Source organism: Calonectris borealis, chromosome 16 (genome assembly GCF_964195595.1).
Source record: "Calonectris borealis chromosome 16, bCalBor7.hap1.2, whole genome shotgun sequence".
In the NCBI taxonomy this organism is placed as follows: Eukaryota; Metazoa; Chordata; class Aves; order Procellariiformes; family Procellariidae; genus Calonectris; species Calonectris borealis.
Window position 1 is genome coordinate 9,726,617 of NC_134327.1, and position 20,293 is coordinate 9,746,909.

General features: G+C 39.0%; 1 protein-coding gene across 1 annotated transcript; it reads right to left on the minus strand.

The window, feature by feature from the left end:
• Positions 1-497: 497 nt before the first annotated feature.
• USP42 (ubiquitin specific peptidase 42) lies at positions 498-20,065 on the minus strand. Its single transcript, XM_075165194.1, has 18 exons — positions 19,977-20,065; positions 15,953-16,190; positions 14,971-15,171; positions 13,622-13,732; positions 13,356-13,458; positions 13,123-13,190; positions 12,890-12,960; positions 12,190-12,272; positions 9,845-9,956; positions 9,309-9,449; positions 9,005-9,105; positions 8,405-8,543; positions 6,981-7,715; positions 6,526-6,614; positions 4,353-5,855; positions 3,572-3,864; positions 2,921-3,003; positions 498-825 (listed from the first exon to the last, which is right to left on the minus strand). Exons 2-18 carry the CDS (start codon positions 16,179-16,181, stop codon positions 706-708), a joined length of 4,182 nt encoding a protein of 1,393 aa, XP_075021295.1. The 5' UTR covers positions 16,182-16,190; positions 19,977-20,065; the 3' UTR covers positions 498-705.
• Between the last annotated feature and the right edge of the window lie 228 nt (positions 20,066-20,293).

Below are 20,293 nucleotides of genomic sequence, written 5' to 3' on the forward strand. Positions count from 1 at the left end.
AAAAATAAAAATCACAGTATGAATTTGTCTGTAACTAGACACTTTAGAGAGACAAAACAGACAACTGAGACTTAAGACAAGTGACAGTATATTAAGAAAATGTAATAAAAACATATGGAAGGGTATACAAATAGTCTTGAGAGATACATTCAGAACTGCATATTCGTTGTTTCACAATGTTGAAAACCAGAAGATTTTCTTCAGATCTTGAATATAACTCAAATGTGAAGTAAATTAGTTTCTAGTGTCAGACATCACAGAAAAAAGATGCAGCTCTTGCAAAACTCTAGTTATTTGAGAGCTTGTGAAATTTTAAATAAGTCTTTAAATTAAATATACAGACCGTCAGTTGCAATTTTTATAATTCCTGGTCGCTCTTGCACCAGATGTCTAACTTGGAGTAACATTACATGAATAACATAAAGTCAACCTGAGTCTGTAATTAAGCAGCATTTGAGATGGTCTATTCCAGGGCATTATCTCACATCAGTGAGATACTTATGTGGTAATTTACAATGTTCAGCAGTTGTAAAAAGTTTCCACCCTTTTGGATTAGAAGTATATTTTAAAAAAGAAAGTCTCAAGTTAAAAACTAAAAAAAAGTTCTTTCATGGTAAAATTCTGTACAGAAATGTTAAGCACCACTTATGACTGGATTTTGTCTTGATGGTAATTGTTTTGATAATAAATTTTAAGTTTTGATGGTCAATATTGGTAATGTCGGGTTTGATGGGAAAAAGTCGTTGGTTTTGATGGTAAAAAGTTGTTGGTTTTGATGGTAGGTTTAGTTTGAGTATTGAAGGCTTCCATCAGTAAGCTCCGCATCTGAAAGACAAAAGGAAGCAATGTCACTCCCTGTCGTGACATTCCACATAAAACTATGTCTCAGAGGTTTGATTTCTGAAAGAGAAGTCTCAAACCTGCACGCAGCTCCATCTGCTCTGTGACTACGGGATCCCACTGCCTCGAGAAGGTGGCTTCCTCACGTTTAAACTGACTGCATTTCAGTTCTACGCTAAGATTGGTGAACTGTACAGTGTTGGGACAAAGCTACCTGCTTTAATAGCAAATGGTAGACCTTAGGTAAATTAAATTTAGTTGAAGTTTTGCCTAGACAGCATCCTTGTTTTACTGACAATCTTGTGGTCAAGCTGACCAAATCTTACCCACAAGAACAGAAGCCTTCAGAAACTTGCTGGAGAGAACATGTAGGAATGTAGGCAATTAATGCTTTAAAGCTGCTCCTTCTCCCATCCTATCTGGATTTTTTTTAAATCACAAGTTATCACTAGCCATTTTCATCCTCATTAACTTATTCAAAGTAACATGAGTCCTGGTGAAAAGGCACAACCTTCTCAGTTGTTCCTAGTCTGTCCCTAGCTTGTTTGAGAGGTTCCATACCCTCTGAATACACACTGCCAAAGTGGCCTTTTTTGAGATCAGATTCCGTCATCCAGAAACCCTACCTGAGACCCATTTTTTTAAGAAAGATTGACCTTCCACAAGATGAAGCTAATTAACATCCATGGGCTTGATGAAATACTAAAATTCTCAAGACTTAAAAAAATTGCTTTTCACAGCCCTCATATCCCCCTTGTGTTGCAAGCAGTATATCAAAAGCGGGGTACTGTCGTATTTATCAATGAACATCTCTCTCACCTACATAGCCCAGTAATCTTCATGCCCCTGGCTTGTGTAATGGGATGCAAGACATTTACTTTCTTACTATACTTTTGACTGGCTTAGAAAAAAGCGAGTTTGCCATCTGCTGGCCAGAGAATTCACTAAAGCCAAACGAGTATTAGAGCAAACGCATTTTGTTCTGATCGGTTCCCGATTTATCAGCTAGAACAGAGACACTTTTAGTGCAATAAGGATTATTTTGACATTATTATCATAAAAAAGTCTGTTTTTACAACAACAGTATTTGAAAGACCTCAATTCAGTCCTTCTTCTTAAATTTTTCTTGTTAAAGAGATAAATATCATATTAAATTTTACAAGAAGAAAGTGTGAACAATCAGCTTTCCCTCCATACTGTATTTTCAGAATAAAACTTTTGGTTGTCTATGTCCTGAAGTACAATTGTTTTTCCACAAACGCACTTCCTCTTTGCCTTAAGTAAACTTTTCAGTGCAAGAATCTACTGACTGTGGCAATTTACCTCAATGCGGAAATCACAAAGAATTTTTGAAAATTAAAATCTCTTCCAAGATTAAACTTCTCCAAATTGTGAAATGCATTCAGCTGTAATGCAAGAAGATGAATTCTTTTGTTTTCTATGCCAGAATGACATTTTCAACACGGAGCTATTAATGAACAGGATTGTCACTGACTATTAACCCAATTCTTAAATTGCGGGTATAAAAGGTATAAAATGTAGAAAATTTAAAAATAAAACTTGCTTTTGGATAGTGAGCTGTCTTCTTCAGGGATTACTTCAGTTATCTATCAGAGTAAAATAGATGGTTGGGAGGTGTTGTTTGTTTAATATATCTGAGTAACTGGGACTGACTTTATGTCAGATAATGGGCATTTAAGAAGGTTTTATTTTTATAATAAACACTTCCGTTCAGCAAAATTTCATGGGAAATGTTGTCAAATTTTATTTTAGATGTTGAATTTGTTGCAGTGTGGAATCTTCTTCATTGCATAATTTTAGAGCTAATTAATTTAAACCATATTATCTACTGAGAGCCCAAGTCAGGACTATGACAAGCAACAGCAAAGAGTTCAGTGTAAATTCAGTCAGGCACTCAAGTTTGTATTTAGTTTTTTATAAGAAGCACCAAACTGACTTTTTTTTAACATTAAAAATTAGGAAAGAGCTGTTTCATCAGCCCACTTCTCTGTATTTTTAAGCCTATACTAACAGAAAAAAACCCACAAATAAATAAAACAATAGCAGGAATTTAACATACTCTCCAGGTGTTAAATTGCGAAGCATCCTCTGGAGGGTTAACAACTGTGAATTCAGTGTGCTTAGGAGAAGGCAGATCTACATCTGAAACAACAATATTTCAGTATTATCACCAACTTATGTTACTCTGAATAAGCAGTCAGCACTGTTTCTATGTTATGAAATAGCTGAACATAGTATTTTATTTAAATCGATTACTCTGGCAGTTTTTTTTAGGAAGATGGTGTTTCACTACAAGATTACTAGCCTGGAAGTCTCATGTCATCATCTTCCATCTTGACTACTGAACCTCCTGTCTACCTACTAGATTCTTTTTCAAGACATAGCTGCCCAAGGTTTTTTTTCCTAGTTAGTTGGACTGAATTTAATACGACATCTTGCATCTCTCCCACTTGTTCGCCACTTAACCATCAGATCAAATTAAAATTACTTGCCCTTCAGCCCCTTTGCAGTTTTATTTCAGACTTTCTTTCCTAGCAGTCATTTAAAAATGGGGGGGGGAAGCCTATCAACTTTTTTTTATATTAATGCAGATTGTTTGGAAGCCACGATATAAAGCAGAGATTTCATCACACAAGCATTTAAAGATTGTTTTAAATAATTGTGTCTATGTGAATAAAAGGAGTCCTGCAAACATCCCGTGGCCCCTTACCTTTAACATACTCATTGGATGTGATGGAGCTGTATTTCTTGCTTTCACCTGCGCCAGAAGGCTTCCCTTCCTTGTAGGGTTGTTTACTGCCCTGGTTTCTGTATTGCTCACATAAATAGCCGCCTGGAGGACAGGATTCTTCCTTCTTCTCCCGTGTTTTCTTCTGGAAACGAGGATCTAAATATTCCAAGAAGCCTTTCAGTTTCCTGATGTGTTTCTTCTTTTTCTTCTTTTTCTTACGTTTGCGATTGTCATTGTCAAAGCGGAGCACAGAGAAATCCAAATCATAAAGTCTGAAGGAAACATGCAAGTTAAAAATAGAAAAACAGATGTGGCACTTGATGCATATATGAAACGTTATTTATTTTACCACAGGTGATGACTTGCAGCATGTCAGCTATTTTGTGGTAATGTCTGCACATCTAACTTACTTTAGATGCAGCAAACTTAAGCCCTCAGATTGAAGGACGATAGGTCCTGGTTTGTACACAAATCATTAACAGTGGCTAGTTGTGGAATACGTGGAATTAAAAGGAAAAAAATTGTTGTAACCTAATCAAGAACAGTGTGCAGATGTGATTCTAACTACGTGGTCCAGATCTAGTGTTCTAACACAATTCAGCAATATCTTTCCTATCTTCACTTGACCAACCTGATGACATGATCCCCAGCCAGATTATGCTATATAAATAACTTAGAAACAATGAAAAAAGGCAGACATGAGAAACACCCAGAAAAGAATTAGGAAAAAATTGCTGATTATGCTGGAATCCTTGCTTACTTGTAATCCTTCTCTCGATGTTTATCTTTGGACTTCTTTTTCTTCTTGACCTTCTTATATTTTTTCATTCTTTGGTCACCTATCTTTCGGCATTTCTTTTCTATTTCGCTTCCGCTTCCTTCTGCGTGGGTGTATTTTCTTTTGCCATTTCTTAGTTTTTCTTTTTCATTTTCCCGGGAAGACTCCTCAAAATTTGAATGAGCTGACACAGGTGGAAGTGCATGCCTTTCACGAGAATATTTTTCAGATTGCTGCTGAGGTACTGAACAATGATGTAAGGTTGCTCTGTGGCTGCTGAAGTGATGTACATCTTCCTCTCTAGAGAGTGTGTTGTGAGGCCATCTGCTTTTGCAATGATAATCCTTGTGTGACCTGTTGTTGTAAGCCTGACTCGATTTGTCAAAGTCTTTATCACAATGAGAGGACTTTCTCTCTCTACCATCTCTTGTTCCATGACAGGAATAATAATCATTGTAGTATCTGCATTTTTCCCATCTCCGTGGTTCATCTTGATAGTATCTTTCTCTGCTCCAAGTTCTCTCTCCTTTGGAATGATAATACCTGTTCCTGTCTTGTTCTATTCTTTCTCTGCTTCGGGATCTATAACGAGAATATTTTCCTGAGCTTTTGCCATTATTTGGACTGTTTCTTTCATTATGGGAAGATCTGTACTTGCTTTCATTGCAATATTCCTGCTTATGACGATTTTGCTTATTTGTTTCCACACTGCGAGAGCACCTCCTCTTGTGGGAATAATCATCTGGTTTGCTTCTGGTTTGCTTCTCCTTCTCCCTCTCTTCAGTGTCTGAGTTTTCTCTCTTCTTTCGGTAGTGCTCTTTGTCAGTTTTTTTAGAGTCATATATTTTTTTCTTATATTTTTTCCTATGTTTATCTTCTTCACATTTTTTATTACTCAATCCCTCGTTTTCTCTAGAAAATTGACTCTCCAAAACTTTATCCAGCTTTGTAATAGAAGAGTCATTAACAGGTGGTACCTCTACATAGTTATTAGAAATGTCCTTTGTATCTTGGAATTTATCTGTAATATCTAGAGATGCAAGTTTTTTAGAACTACATTCAATGTCAGACTTTATAGAGGAAGTTTGCCCCAATTTCTCTTCGCTCTCAGGAGACCCTTTGATGTACAAAGGATTTTCTTTTGAAATTAGTTCAGGTTCTTTTGATCTTCTTGGTTTGTCTTTGTCTCTACTATCTTCAGACTCACACTGCCCAAGGAATTCATCTTCAGTGTCCAAGGATTTTTTCCTGACCTTGTGCTGACCATTGATATTGGGATGCGCGTTATCAGCTTTTGTTATAATACTTTCAGCAACTTCTTCTTTGGTAGAAATGGTGTCAGAATCTGATTGAGTAAAAAGATTCTCAACATCACAGCTAAAGTTGGAAGGAACCTTCCTGGATTCTTCATAGGCAAACAGTGCTTCCATCACTACAGTTTCCATAAGAGCATCATTCTCAGAAGATTTCTGAGGTCCAGGGACACTGCACAAAATAAAAAACATGACTTCACTTGAAAAAGTCCATTTAAAAGATGAATGTTAGGAGTAAAATCCCCTTAAGTAAAAAAAATTGGTGGTTACTGGAAAACTCTGAAAGACATTCCCTTTAGAAACCTATTCTTACACCTTCCTCAGCTCCCAGAGAAGGTGGGTTTTTTCTCTTGATTCTGCAAATATTGCATTAAAAAACCCACACCCAACACATCTGTCTCCCTCCACTTGCTGCTCTGAATCACATCAATAGCCAAAACCACTATATTTGCTCTCCCCCAAACTAGAAAAAAATGAACACATGGATTTCCCTCTCTCTCCCAAACGGGAGAGCAGATGGTGGGAATTTACATTCACACATCCTAGAATGGAAAAAAAGGCGAAGGTGAATAGAAAAAGTATTCCAGAATGGAATACTTTCCTAGAATGGAAAAAAAATTGAAAAACATTCTATGAAGAAACGAAAAGTTTTCCAAGAGGCATCCACCTGGTATTTAATATCAGAATAATATATGCTCAGTGCTGATGTTTGCAACACTAAATGTACAGTATGGAATTCTTTGTACTGATCTAAATCTTTCTACCAAATAGTATTATTAGACAGGTAAAACAATGATAAACTTGTATGAAATCTTGTTTTAATCAGATTGTACTCATTTTACCTTATTTCCTCTGACAAGCTGTTCAACTGGCTGTATGTGAGAGATTCTAAGATTATTTCTTGAGGAACCGGCGACAAAGCTATAGGCATCTACAATTAAAACGCAGAAGTTAACAGATAGAAAAAATACTGTCTTTAGTAGAAAACTACTCTTTGCAAAATTTCTACATTAGATGTTAAACAAGACCATTTGAGTTATATGCACTATCCCCATTTTACACATCACCCCACTCACCCCCCTTAAATATATTTATGAAACTTCTGAAATATTATTTCAGCTGAACTTCTCTTAAGTTGACATGTTCTGCACGTTCTAATGGAATAATAGCATGAATGTTATGATGAAATTTGTGCTGTGTTTTCTCGGTATTTCACATGAATTAGAAACATTATAATGCTCCTGAATACCGAATACATCATAGGTGAGAAATTCTAGATGGAACAAACATAACTCACTGTTTCAAGCAATCCATTTGTTTTAGAAAAGAAAATCTCAGAAGGTTTAACAGGTTGGACTTGGCAAGTAGAATCATCAAGTTTCAGTCCATTTTCTTTAGATTCGTTATCTAAACTAATAGCACCATTTAGTGAATCATTTTTTGGCAGCTCGTGCTGGGATCTTTCTTCTTCAGCATTCTGACAGGAAGAATGGGAATTCTGCAATGTACGGACCACCTTTCCAATCAAAATTCCGTTAGAAGATATTATGTTGCAATTCCTTTTAAACAAGCCCTTCGATTCCTCAGATTTCCCTGAAGATTCTGCACCGTAAGGGACTGTGTTATCAGAGCTGAGTTTAGGATTTCCATTCACTGCTGGCTCAACAAAAATTTCATCAGGAATTTCCTGTTTGGAAACGTTAGTAGCAACTGACACTGTAGATGCATTTGAGGTAGACTCTGCTGCAGAAGAATTTGTAATTGTGGATGAAGGAACAGGCTTGCTTAGATCCTCGTCCTCCGCAGCACTGCTAAGACAGTCAGGTTGCGACACAGTCTGACGTGCAGGCAATTTGTTATGAATACTGATAGTGATCTTCTGGTTTTTTGATGGATCAGTAATCGAAGGCCTGGTAATTGCCCAGTTCTGAACACAAGCTGTTGGTGGAGCTGAAGATGGCCTTTTTAGGGTGACACCAACGGTATTTGGATCCTCTTTCAGGGGTCCATTTCCATTTAAACGACTTGAATTCTGTATTTAACAAGAAGAGATTACAAGATTGGTATGTGCAAACACACAGCATTTAAAGTTTTAAAACATGAAATTCTCCTACTAAATATTTCTACAAATTGCCTCAACACCTAAGAAGAAAAAACACCCCCCTTCAAAAATAAATGTAAGTCCAAGTGTGTTTAATTCCTGCTTTTGGTTTACTGCATATTGGTATCACATGAGCATCATTTTTGAAACCCACCCAAATAACTCGACATTGACTAAACCTATTCCCAAATATATTTATTTTCACCTTTAAACATTCCCTGAAAACACTGGAATAATTGTTCTGGTACTCAGGAACAAGACAATTTGTTTTCACTGTCTCAGCTAAAGTGACACTGATAGGGGGAAAAAAAAAATCTTTACTTCTTTTTTTTTTTGAAGTCATTTAAGCATTAATAGACTACTTATATTGTCTCGAAAGCATAGTTCTCAGTGCTTTACAAAGCTGAGTTGGAAGTATAAAGTAATGAAGTAGCATGGCTGCACAATTTAGGATTAGCCACTGTTTGAATAATTCTGGCTGTAGCGTGAGGGCTGTGAAGAAAGCTGCAGTGTGGGAGGGAAAATAAAACTCAGATGCTAAAAAACAACAACAAAAAAACCCACACCAAAACCAAAAACCACTATCAATTTGGTGCCATTATCTGCCCCTCTCAAATTACCTTAATCATATGAGGAGGAAGTCGTGGTCCCATAAATCCAGCCTGCTTACTATTAGCCCCCCGCTGACCAAGGAATGAACGGGGATAAGACGGTGCTGGTAAGTAAAAAGCACGTTCTCCGAGTGTCAAATCATAGCGCCTTGGGAAAAGAGCAGTGATTTTAGTTGAGAGTTTTTCTTTCAGCCTATTCTTGGATTAAACCCCATCCTATAATTTTATAGGAACAGTTTATATGACACAGAAGACATATACAGAAGACTTAACCAAGACAACAAAGTGAAAATTAGATAATCGTCTTCCTACAATGACTATCCTTTTCAGAGCAATAACTCATCCTTACACCATCTATGGCCTTAATTTCTCCTCTTTTCTAAATTAGCCAGCTACAGAGAGCAGATATATAGTAATGCACACGAATGCAGCAGTTTAAGGCCAAGCAATGAAAGATAATAAATGACATGGGAAATTTCAGGTTAGACAGAACTGAATTATACAAATACTAATCTTTTCATAGGACAGAAAGAAAAACACTGAAAAGAAGTAAAATACCAATAACAGGAAACTAAATATATTCTGAATACATTTAGTATTTGTTATTACCTGATATAAAAAAGTACATAAGCTTGCTGATTGAGAACTGTTTTGATATCAGAAAGGTCTACTGAGGCATCATTCATTCGATACCAAAGTCCATTACCGGCCTGCAAATAAAGACGACGATACCTTTAGATGAATTGCGTGTTTTCCAAATGACATCACAGATAGAACACTACAGAACATACCAAAACAAATCAAACAGAACGTATAATGCAACCTTTTCCCCTATAAACAGTGGTTACCAGTAACATTTTAATTTCTTTGTCAGCACAGATTTTACCCTTTTAGCAATCAAGCTGATATCTACCTTTATGAAGCAGAGATAGTGTCCTGCGTTACAGTTGAAACCACTATGTACAAGAACTGCATATAAAGCATAGATGAGTGGTTCTCCAATTGATTGGGACATATATGCTCGAAGATCCAAATATTCAGGATATTTTACATCCTAAACACAGACCAAGAAGAGTCAAAAATTATCCTGAAATACTTCATGGAATAGCCTGAGAAAAACACTTCTAAAAACACAGACTAGGATTATGTATTTTTTGATTAATTTAAAAATATCTATTCTCATAAACAACATTTAATAATTTAAGTTGCAGAGAACTGTTTTCCACAGAGTTAGCTCTTTAAAAGTACGGTATATTCTTATGGTCACACAGGAACTTTATCGTTATTAAAAAAGAAAGAAGCAGCCATAGTTGTTATATCGACTTCATTCTTAGACTATAGTTATTAGTCTATACTGTCTGCAAACGTTAACAACTTTTAAATGAGTATTCATCTTTTGGAAATCTCCCATTCCAAGAAGATAAAGTTGCATTACAGCTGTAAATATACCTTGTTGATCTTTCCACCTGTAAAATTTGCAAATCTTTTCAGTGATATTGTGAGAACATTGGAAGAACGATGTATCGTATACCTCTTTGACGCAGGAACCATCTTTTTACACCTTAAAAACAAGCACAGACGAATGTTTTAACAGCATATTCTTTTCCCCCAAAAAAGTCAAACAAGTTTTCATCTCTCACACATGCTTATGCTATTTGAATGATATTTACTTGCATAATATGTTTTTTCTTTTCATAAATCCATACACTGCATTTCAGGTTTGTTAATAGAGAGAAGATAGCAGGATATAAGAGGACAGCTCTACAGAACAAAGAATAAAGGATTTAGAACATTATCTTTTGATAGCCAAACAGATGTCTGAACATGTATCTTTGTTATGCCAAAAAGGTAAGGCTTCCCAACAGCTTGGCGCGAAGCAGGACCAGGGATCTCTCACTGGAGCGTATCACCAGAACGTAAGGCAAGGTACCATTTCTTGTTATACCAGAGTGGCTATTTTGAACATATGTCCTGGATACATTCTTTCAGCTTTCTGCTGGAATGCAAATACTAAAAGTGGAACAAGAGAGTCTCGGTCCTCAGAACTAGAAACTGCAAACCATTTCCAAAATGGATCATGTATCAACATAAAAAAATACAATGGAGGGAAATAGTCATTCTGCAGGAGGGAGACACTGGACAGTAGTAAGTCTTCATGTACTGAGGTTGCCTGGAAAGACACTGAAACCATCTGCAGTCCTTTGAAACAAAATTTTTAATTGTAAGTTTGTTGCATTGCATGCTCAAAGGTAGGACATACAGAGTAAGCCCTGAAATTCAACCACTAGCACAGAGAAAGACTGCAACATGTCAGTTAACTATCAACAGTATTTTTCTTGATGATGTAAACAAATAGAAAGAATTAAATAGTCTCTTTTCAAATTCTGATGTCAAAATACAAGGCAGGGAATTGCAAACTGATGGCGAATGCCTATGAACAAAAAGAGACCCACCCAGAATAAGAAGGGGGGGTGGGGAACCCAGTGTTTTATAAAATTCTATGAAACTTGTAATTAGATATGAAGTTTTGAGGCAGTAATGGTTATTAGAAAAATTCATGGTAGAAAAGAAAAGGAAAACGCCAATTAGGAAAAACTTAAAAGTAACAGAATAGTTTACAGCAATGGAAAAGATACTGTACATATGCTAAACCTTTCTTTTTAAACTCACAAAAAACTGAAACTTCTGGTTTTATGTGTGACTAAACTGATCACACCCCACATTAATGAAGGACCATGCAATTCAGATGTGAGGTGCTTATTACAGTTATCTTACCCTTCCTCAGCCATAATCTGTAAACTATGAGAATTCTTCATGCATTACATGTGGCTTGCTAGGATCCACAGACTAAAATGAACCTGGGATTAAATTGTTGTAATTGCCTATTGGATGCTCTTTATTCAACATCTACATTCAAATGTACTAATTAACTTACAGTTTTCCAACAACAAAAAGCAGGTATTGCATTTTTCAGTTAGAAGGATCAGACAGGAATGTTACAGAATCGAGCCTGGCAGTCTTTGCTTTTCTGAGTTTATGTTTGATTAACAACCTGTTTTGCCAAAGTATCCTATACAAATGTTCAATGCTTTTACATACATAGAAACATTTTACACGTTGATCAGCATGTAGGACACCTTAACTCCATACTAAGCTTTCACTAAGCATAGGTTAGGTTTAGGATGGCTCATTTTGGACAACAGTACTCCACAGGTTTTACAACTCAAGAACTGTGCAAGACACTGTTCAATGAGCCAGCAGAGGTTGCTAATGTTAATTATCCCTGCGTCTGTTCACATTCACTGAGACCCAATCTCACTTTGTTTCACAGTGAACACTAGGACCTTCAGGAAGCTTATGTTGCCTCCCACCCCAAATCGTTGTCCATAGTTCTGTGCTTCAGCTTACCATTACTTATCGGACATGCTTTTTAACTTCTGGCCATATGAATATTTCAGTGTGCGACTTCACACTTAGGAAGGCTGACAAGACCCAGTGTAGACAATACTAGGAATAAAAGTCTAATGTGAGCTAATGGCCACGATTCTTATAATACATTTCCAAGTATTCAAACAGGAGCACAAAAACTACTCTCTTAGAAACAAATGTATTATTTTCCAAGCTTTGAATGATTTCAGTGTATTAGTTGTATAAACAAAACTAAATGAAAGAACAACAGAGAAGCGGTGTCTCATTATCTTATTTCTAAATGAAGTCAAAAGATAACATGCTCTAACTCATGCAATACATTAAACGTGTATCTTGTATTAAGATGTAATTAGTAATAATCTTACTTGCTACACTTATAGCTATTTTCACCGTCCAGTTGTTCCGGTTTCACAAATTGTTCTAGAGCTCTGGTGACAGATGTAACTGCCTGGATGAGTAAGAAAGTAGAGCACTCAGTCACTGGAAATGCAAAATTTCTAACACTTACTAGTAGTTTATGAGAGAACCTTGCTAATTCATACTTAAGTGACCTACTGTAAACCAGCAAACACCGTGAAGAAGGAGGCAGAAACAGAGTACGGTGAGCATTTACTTCATTTGAAAATGATTCTACTTCGAAATAAATAAATTTTGCAATACCACAGATAGCATCTGTGGCATGCTTTGGCATCAATAATGAGAACAATCAAACCCATCAGTCTAACAATAGATGTATATTATTGTTAATAATCAATATTATTCTTGATTATCAAGAATAATCAAGAAGTATGATAGTATAATCAAGAATTATGATAGTATCATGAATAATCGAGAAGTATGATAGTATCATTGTTTGTGTAGATATAATTATTATTTTTCCAGCCTAAATCCGGTGCAAACATGGAGACCATTTACATGGCTTCCACAGAAGAACAAAGTCTAATCCACTCCCATCCACCATCAAGCTCTTTTGTTTTAACAGTACATGTTTTTAAGTAAAATGAGTTTATTAGAAAGCTCTACAAGTCTTTACACATCTCGACCCATATTCACAAAACATCTTACCTTTATATCCAAAGTAATATCAAGGAATGGCTCATATGTATCCGAAACTGCTTTGCAGTTCAAGCACTTTACTGGAATCAAAATACAAATGCTTAACAATATGTGAAGGAGACTAACTGTGCAAATTTAAATTATTAATACAAATTACTGTAGTCAAACTACAAACTCCTTTACTACAGACAGACAAAAAGACACAGACCAGTTCGAAGGACAGTAAGATTTTTAAAAAGTACCTCGAGATCTTAGATATCCTCCAAATATTTGATAAATAAGTGTGGTGGCTTGAGAAGATCTGTCCAATCTGGAAATAAATTATAATCGGACCTCAGAAGATTTAAGGCACAGAGTTAACTCTTAACAGTTTTTCTTTTTATGAAAACCAAGGACATAGATTTTAATTTATGATAGTAAATAAAGGAGTAAAAGGGGCTAGAGAACATTTAAAAGTTAATTTGTTTATGCTTACTTGGTGCTTCCATTTAAGCAAGCTTTCTGCAAAGCATCAACAGTGAAGCATAAGAATTCATGTGCATCCTCTTGACTGCCAAAATGGAAATGTTTTCCTATTCCTAATAAATAAGAGGGTTATTATATTTATCTCATATAAAATGAAAGAAAACCCATATTTCTAAAATCTCTCTTCTTTAAAGTATCAAAATCATTTATATGCATCAAATAATTATTTGAAAAATTAAAAAATATAAAAAAATAAAACCATCTGAAATTACTTACTTTTAAGGCCATTGATAACAGATGTAGGTTTGATGGCATTATTAGAGCAACACAGAACCTGATTAATGTGAGTTTCCATCGTGCACATCATACAGAAGCCTTCTTCATGACCTGAAGAGTGAAAGAAGAAAGCATCCCAGTCTAGTCAAATATACATTGTTACAAAAAAAAAAAAAAAAAAAATCTTTAAGTTATAGGTACAATGTCCACCCTCCATGCTACATTCTCTTCTCCTAAGGTGTCAATATCCCAACAGTTTTGTGACATTTTATTACGCAGAACTGTATAGAATAAAAATGTCGATTAAGTCTGTATTAAAGTGCATTTTCTGATGAGAAATCTAAGTAACTATTGCAATGTCATTTTTTTGCAGGCTGACAGCAATGTGAACTCCACAGACTGCAGAATATATGAGGAAACAATATTGACATTGATGATACAGCACTAAAAGAGAATGTGTGTTATTTTCAGCACAACTGCTGTTAGGTGAGCTACATGACACAGAGCTAAGAATCCTCTGGGAGAAAGGAAAGATTAAAGTAACATATGTATTAGTATTTCTGCCCTCCTTTTTTCAACAGGATTCTTAGCGGAAATTCATTTTTATATATGGTAAGAAAACACAGTTAACTTCTGGGAATAAATACTAAGGTAGCAGACTAGAAAGCATACAGGTGCCTTTGTGAAACTACGCATATATTGATATGGAAAGAGGCTCCTAGGCTTAAATAGATTCAAGTATAAAAATGAAATTCAAAGAACACAAATTCAAGGGTTTAAAAAATACAAAATTTTATTTAGAATAAAATCAGTCTAAATTTTAATACAGTCCCCCACAAATTTCTATTTGAGTTTATAAGAAATTAGCTCATAGTGCTTTCTAGGGTGTTGCGTTTTTTTTTTTTAATGGGTCAACAATGAACATATCATTTATCACAGTATTAGTGCATTACACTATCCAGGCTGTGAAGACTAAGAATCTACAATGCCAACATCTTAAATTTTATCACCTTTCTACCAGCAGGAAACCCAAATGTCAAATGTTCATCAAATGCCTTACTTTACCAATGCGCTTCATTATTCACATGAAGCAAGAAATTATCCTCCTTTGAAGTTTCACCATGGTGCATTAAATGAACAAATGCACTTTAAATGCAATTCTGGGCCTCCTGTTATATAAATCATAGACCCATAGAATGACTTAGGTTGGAAAAGACCTTTAAGATATGTTCAAAGACAGCTTCTACAGATAAAATAGGACAACTAAGAGTTTTCTTCACAGAATCACTGTTGTTCTTTCACCTTCAGAGCTGTCCAACAGATTTATAATAATGTTAGAAACTACTCACATGACTGGGTGTGTTCAAGAGACAGCATGTAATTGGCGAGAGGAGGCGTGTAGGTCAAACATTGCAGAGTAGAATTAAGGAAACACGTGTTGCCAAGATTCTGCAGTCCAACTCCAACACTTTGCGTTTGTTGCCAATCCATACAAATTTTCTCAGGTGGAAAAAGAATCCTTTGTGGCGGGGCAATTCCGTCATTAACAACTGCAAGAAAATTGTATTTTAAAAGAGATGTATTGGTTTTGTTTTAAAAAGGATATTTAAAACGCAACATTCTGCAGGAGCGCCCAGAAGAACCAGGTATACTCCAAAACACGAAAACATATGACGTGCAGCTTTAACACTGCCACTCGAATTTGCTGGTCAACACGCTGTTTTGGACAATAGTTTATTCACCTGTTTTAATTCTTCTAATGCAAGACAAACTACCGCTCCGATTTTAGTAACTTTTGCCAGGTTTCTTTCCATCTATAGCCTTTAATCTGATTATTAATTCAATTACTGTTTTTTTCCTTATCGTAACTTAAACCACAAACTTACACTTGTAATTATGTGGTAATAAATATAAGAACTAAGACACAAAAATAAGCAAGTAACTAGCACAGAAGGTAACCCTATAGATATCAGCTCTCTTCCTCAGCAGTGTTATCATTCAAAGACTTGTGAATAACGAAAGCCATGAATAGCGATGGTAAAATGGTATTTTTCCCTGCGTAACAGAAAACCTGGGTAAGTCTGTGTATTATAAAAAGCTCCCCATAATTGATTGTAAATAGATCAAAACTAAGTTACAAATAGATTGTAAATAGATAAAACTAAGTTTTGCAACATCAGTCACTTCAGTTACCTTAAGAGATTCACAAAATTGAAGTCTTTATTCGTTGTAGTCCCATTTTATAGCAGTGCAACAAATAAGAACTACATTTTCTACTTTTGTTCCATTTTGTTTTTAAGAAAAAAGGGGGAGGACAAAAGACACACTTACCTAGATCTCTTTGGGCAAAAGGCTTAGATTTTTGAGATGATCTACAATAAATAGCACCTCCAGGTCCTTTGTCCACAGAGACTTTGTTTGGATCTTCTGCAGGTGGTACCCGGCCCAGATTTGCGGTGCGTGACGTCATTTTTTTAGTACGGGGTTTCTTAGATTTGTCAGACCGCCTTGATGACGATTTTTTAGATTTTGAAGATTTTGGCTTGTTAACTATGGTCATTGTTCATATCTGTAACAAAGGCAAGAGTTCTGGTTGACAGAACATCAAGAAGCATTCCAGAAAGAAAAGGAGAAATCCTGTCACTTAGTCGCAAAGAAATAACTTGGAGAACTAAATAGCTGATAAGAACGATTTAAAAAACAAAACAAAACCAAACCCAACCCAAAACTAAACACACAAAGCAGAATTTTCCATCAAAACTGTATCAATATTACTTTTAACTTCTGCAGAACTGGTGACTGATGAAATTTCTTACATTTTCATGGGATTTTAATCCATTACAGTTATGAAGACCTTTTTTTTAAAAGGAGCTGTGAGCAGTTGCACATTCAAGTGCTGGCCTGTTGAGATCCAGGAGGAGCTGTTTGGCCCATCTTTTCACTCCTGGGAACCACGCACCTCTGAGACAGAGGATGAGATATAGCTCTGAGAAATCTTGGGAAGGGAGAGCAAGAAAACACTTGTAAATTTATTTCTGCCTGCGTTTCTTCTGCCCCTCCAAGAAATATTTGTTTGGACACAATTTTGGCAGCAGTACTTGTGGCGTTTTGCACTTGTCATGTTTACAACTCTTACTATCAACCGAAAAGATGAACCAAAAAGCATCTTTTTCAGTTCTATGTATGTAAAGTTGTACATTTTTCCCTGGCAAAACAACAGAGGAATGTAAGCTGTAAAAAGAAAATGCTGAAGGTAAGAGAAAGCAAAACAAACCCTCAGTCCTCAAGGACAAAGGCAATAACTGATATTAAGTCCTTTTTAAAATGCTGATTAGGTTTCAAGACGATACCTCTTTAAATACGTGTAATTGTGTGTACATAATAAGCCGCTGAATAATTACATGATCAATTATCAATTTCTATATGTAAATTTTTGCTACTATCTTACTATAGCACATAGGGCCTTCTTAAGTTTAGGGAAACTATAAACTTAACTGAGGGTTTTAAAGCATAAACTGCTTTGTTATACTGAAATAACTGAGAGAACAAAGCATAAAGCAGTTTCAGATTTATGGCGTAACTTGATTGCCATTGATAAAACTTAAGGTAGATAAAGCACAGTAAATTAGAGAACTTCTAGTCCCACAAAAGACAAATTATGTGCAAAGCCTTTAATTAGATCTTTTCCCCTTTAAATTTTCAATTTAAAATCCACTCTATACACATTTTCCATTTCTGAGAAGATAATACACAAAACTGGAAAATTCCCTCTCATTTGACTGAGAAATGAAGACATCCTTGTCCATTTGGAAGACTAAGATGACAGTTCTTGCACTTAGTGATTTTCAGATAAGATCCAGTCTTCAAACTGCAGATACCAGTGGCATCTCCTTTTTCCGTTTAAAAGGGAAAGTGTTTCAACAACATATTTAAAACATATTTGCGGGACAAAAAACAGACTCAAGACTGCAGTGAAAGGCAAACAGAAGAATATTATCACAAAAAAGCTTGAACATTATATTGACCAATGAGGTACGCCTTACGTATTTTTAAATTTAATTTTTGACAACTGAGTGATACATTACCAGATATCAAGCACTATACAACAGCAAATATCAATGCTATTAAGAATAAATCAGATCCACCACTTTTTCAAAATATGTCAATATAATTCTCAATTTAGACATTACATCTCTTTGACAAAGAAGTACAAAAACTATAAATGCTGATATTTTTTCTTCTCCCATTGTTCAACATACATACAGATTCTGTCCTTACACCACTGCTGAACATAAATTTACATTGTCATGTGTATTGAGTGTTATTTCCCTGTGAGGATGTCGTCAATAGAGTTTTGCCAGTATGATACTGAAAAGTACAACAGATAAAACTTTCTTGCCATTTGGAGTTTTGCGTCAGTGTTGTCTAGATTTTTTTCAGCAGCCTCATTACAAAACATGTCAGTTATGACTTGGATCTAAATATTTATATTTGGTCTCCACTTTGCATATAATAAATCACAGTTCAAGAAGATTTCATACAAGATCCCATTCACAAAACTGCATTTAACCGGGGAGTAGTGATTATGCATTTACCTCATTACAAAACAAACATTTTCAGCAGTGATTGTAAAAAAAAAAAACATACACACACAAAAATACCTAGGTAGAAATAAGGAGCAACAGAAAACTACACTAGCGTAGATATGAAGCCCAGGCACGTTTACGTCTCTAAATTACAAACTACACTTCCACACTGCAACACTACTGTAAGCAAAAAAAAAAAAAAAAGGAAATGAAGAAACACCCCAAACACACACACGCCGCGCAAGGTCTGCTTTCATTAAAAAAATAATACAGCCACCAAGCCAGGAAACGCGAAATTAATTATCACTTTGCCCTTAATTGGAAGCCAATTATGTACGTGAAGTACAGCATAACTCCAAGCCCTCTGCCCCGGTCTCTCCGAGGCCAGCAGAGTTTCTCGGCGCAGGCGTTTCTTGTGGCGGCACCGAGTCTGGAGCCCGCGGGCGGCCGGGAGCCGGAGCAGCGCGGGCAGCCCCAGTGCCCCCCTCGGCTCCTCATCCCGGGCCACGACGCGGTCACACGGGCTCCGACCACCCCTGCGTCCTTTAGCGCCTCGTAATATCCCTGTTTAAAATTAAACCGTCCGCCTCCGACGCCCCTTTATTACCAGCGCTAAGCTTGAAGCACCGTCTCGGTCACCCCCCGCTCGCCTTTCTGAAGGGTTTTGGCTCCTGAAAACGTTCTGACACCGAAAGGTAAAAGGCTGCTTTCGCGGACAGGCGCTGCACGCAACATGTCCGCGCCTGGGAGCGGCAAGAGCCCAAACACACACAAACCCGACCCCGACACGCAGGCGAGGGGGGCCGGGAAACGGCTCTGAGGAGCCGCCGCTCCACCTCGCCTCGCCCTTCTCCCTCCGACTCACACTCCGCCCCGGCCCCGCCGGGCCGTGGCGCACCCCGGCCCCGCGGCTCCCTGCCCGGCTGGGGGCAGGCCCAGCGGCGTGCCGCGCCGCCTCAGCGCCCGCCCTCCCCGCCCAGTCCCTACCTTTCCGGGCCCGAGCCCGAGCCCGCGCCTTACAGAGCGTCCGGAGGCAGGACCGCGGCAGGCATCGCCCAACGGCGACTCCGTGCCCATGGCAACCGGCGGGGGGGGGCGGGGGGAGCCGGCGCCGGGGGGGGGGGGCGGGAAGGGGAGACGAATCGAACCCGGACCCTCCGAGCGGGAGGCGGCAGGCCCCGCGGGGAGCCGCCGCCTCGCCGAGCGGGGAACAACGCCGCTCGCACCGCGGGACTCGGGGCAAGCGGACCCCGGCCGCCCTCCCGCCGGCACCGGGACGCGGGGAAGCAACACCGAGTCCCGGCGCCGGCAGGAGGAGGAGGGAGAGGCAGGCGGCGGGCGGGCGCCGGCGGGACCCCGTCGCCTAACGGAGGAGGCGAGCGCGGAGCTGAGGCACCGCGCCGGGCACCGCCACCCCCCGCCGCGCTGGGAGGGGGCCGGTCCCGCCGGCCCAGGGGGTGGTGGCGGCGGCGGGGCTGGGTCCCTCCGCCGCGTGCTGGGGACGGCGCCCCGCCCCACCCGGGGGTCCCACCCCCTCCGGCTGCCCGCCAGCCAGGAGGGCAGCGGCCGAGCGCCCGGCCGGCGCCCCGGCGGGCTGGGCTGGGCTGGGCTGGGCTGAGCCGGCGGCTCCCGCCGGTCGCTTTCCCTTCCCTTTCCCGGGCCGGCCCCTCCCCCCCGGCCCATTGATTTCCAGGCAGGCAGGCGCACGCGGCGCTGCCGGGCTCTGCCAGGCCGCCGCCAGGCCCGACTCTCCCCCCCAGCCCCATTACCTGGCTCGGCCCCGCTTGACTCGGCGCTGCCGGGTCCCCCTCGCCGCAGCCCCCGCCTCAGCCCGGCCCGCTCCGCCTACTGTTACAGCCCGTCGGGGAACAATGACGTCCCTCCGCCGGCCTCTTGCATCCGGGGCCCGGCGCCGGCCGGGCAAGCGGGCGGGGGGAGGAAAGGAGGCGGCGGCGGCGGCGGGGGGGAGAAGCGAGCTCCTCCGGGTCACACGGGGACCAGCACCGCCCCTGTGCCGCTGCCGGGAGCCGCTAGAGGGGGCTCGGCGACCCCCGGTCAGGGCGAGGGGCCGGAGGCGCCGCGACCA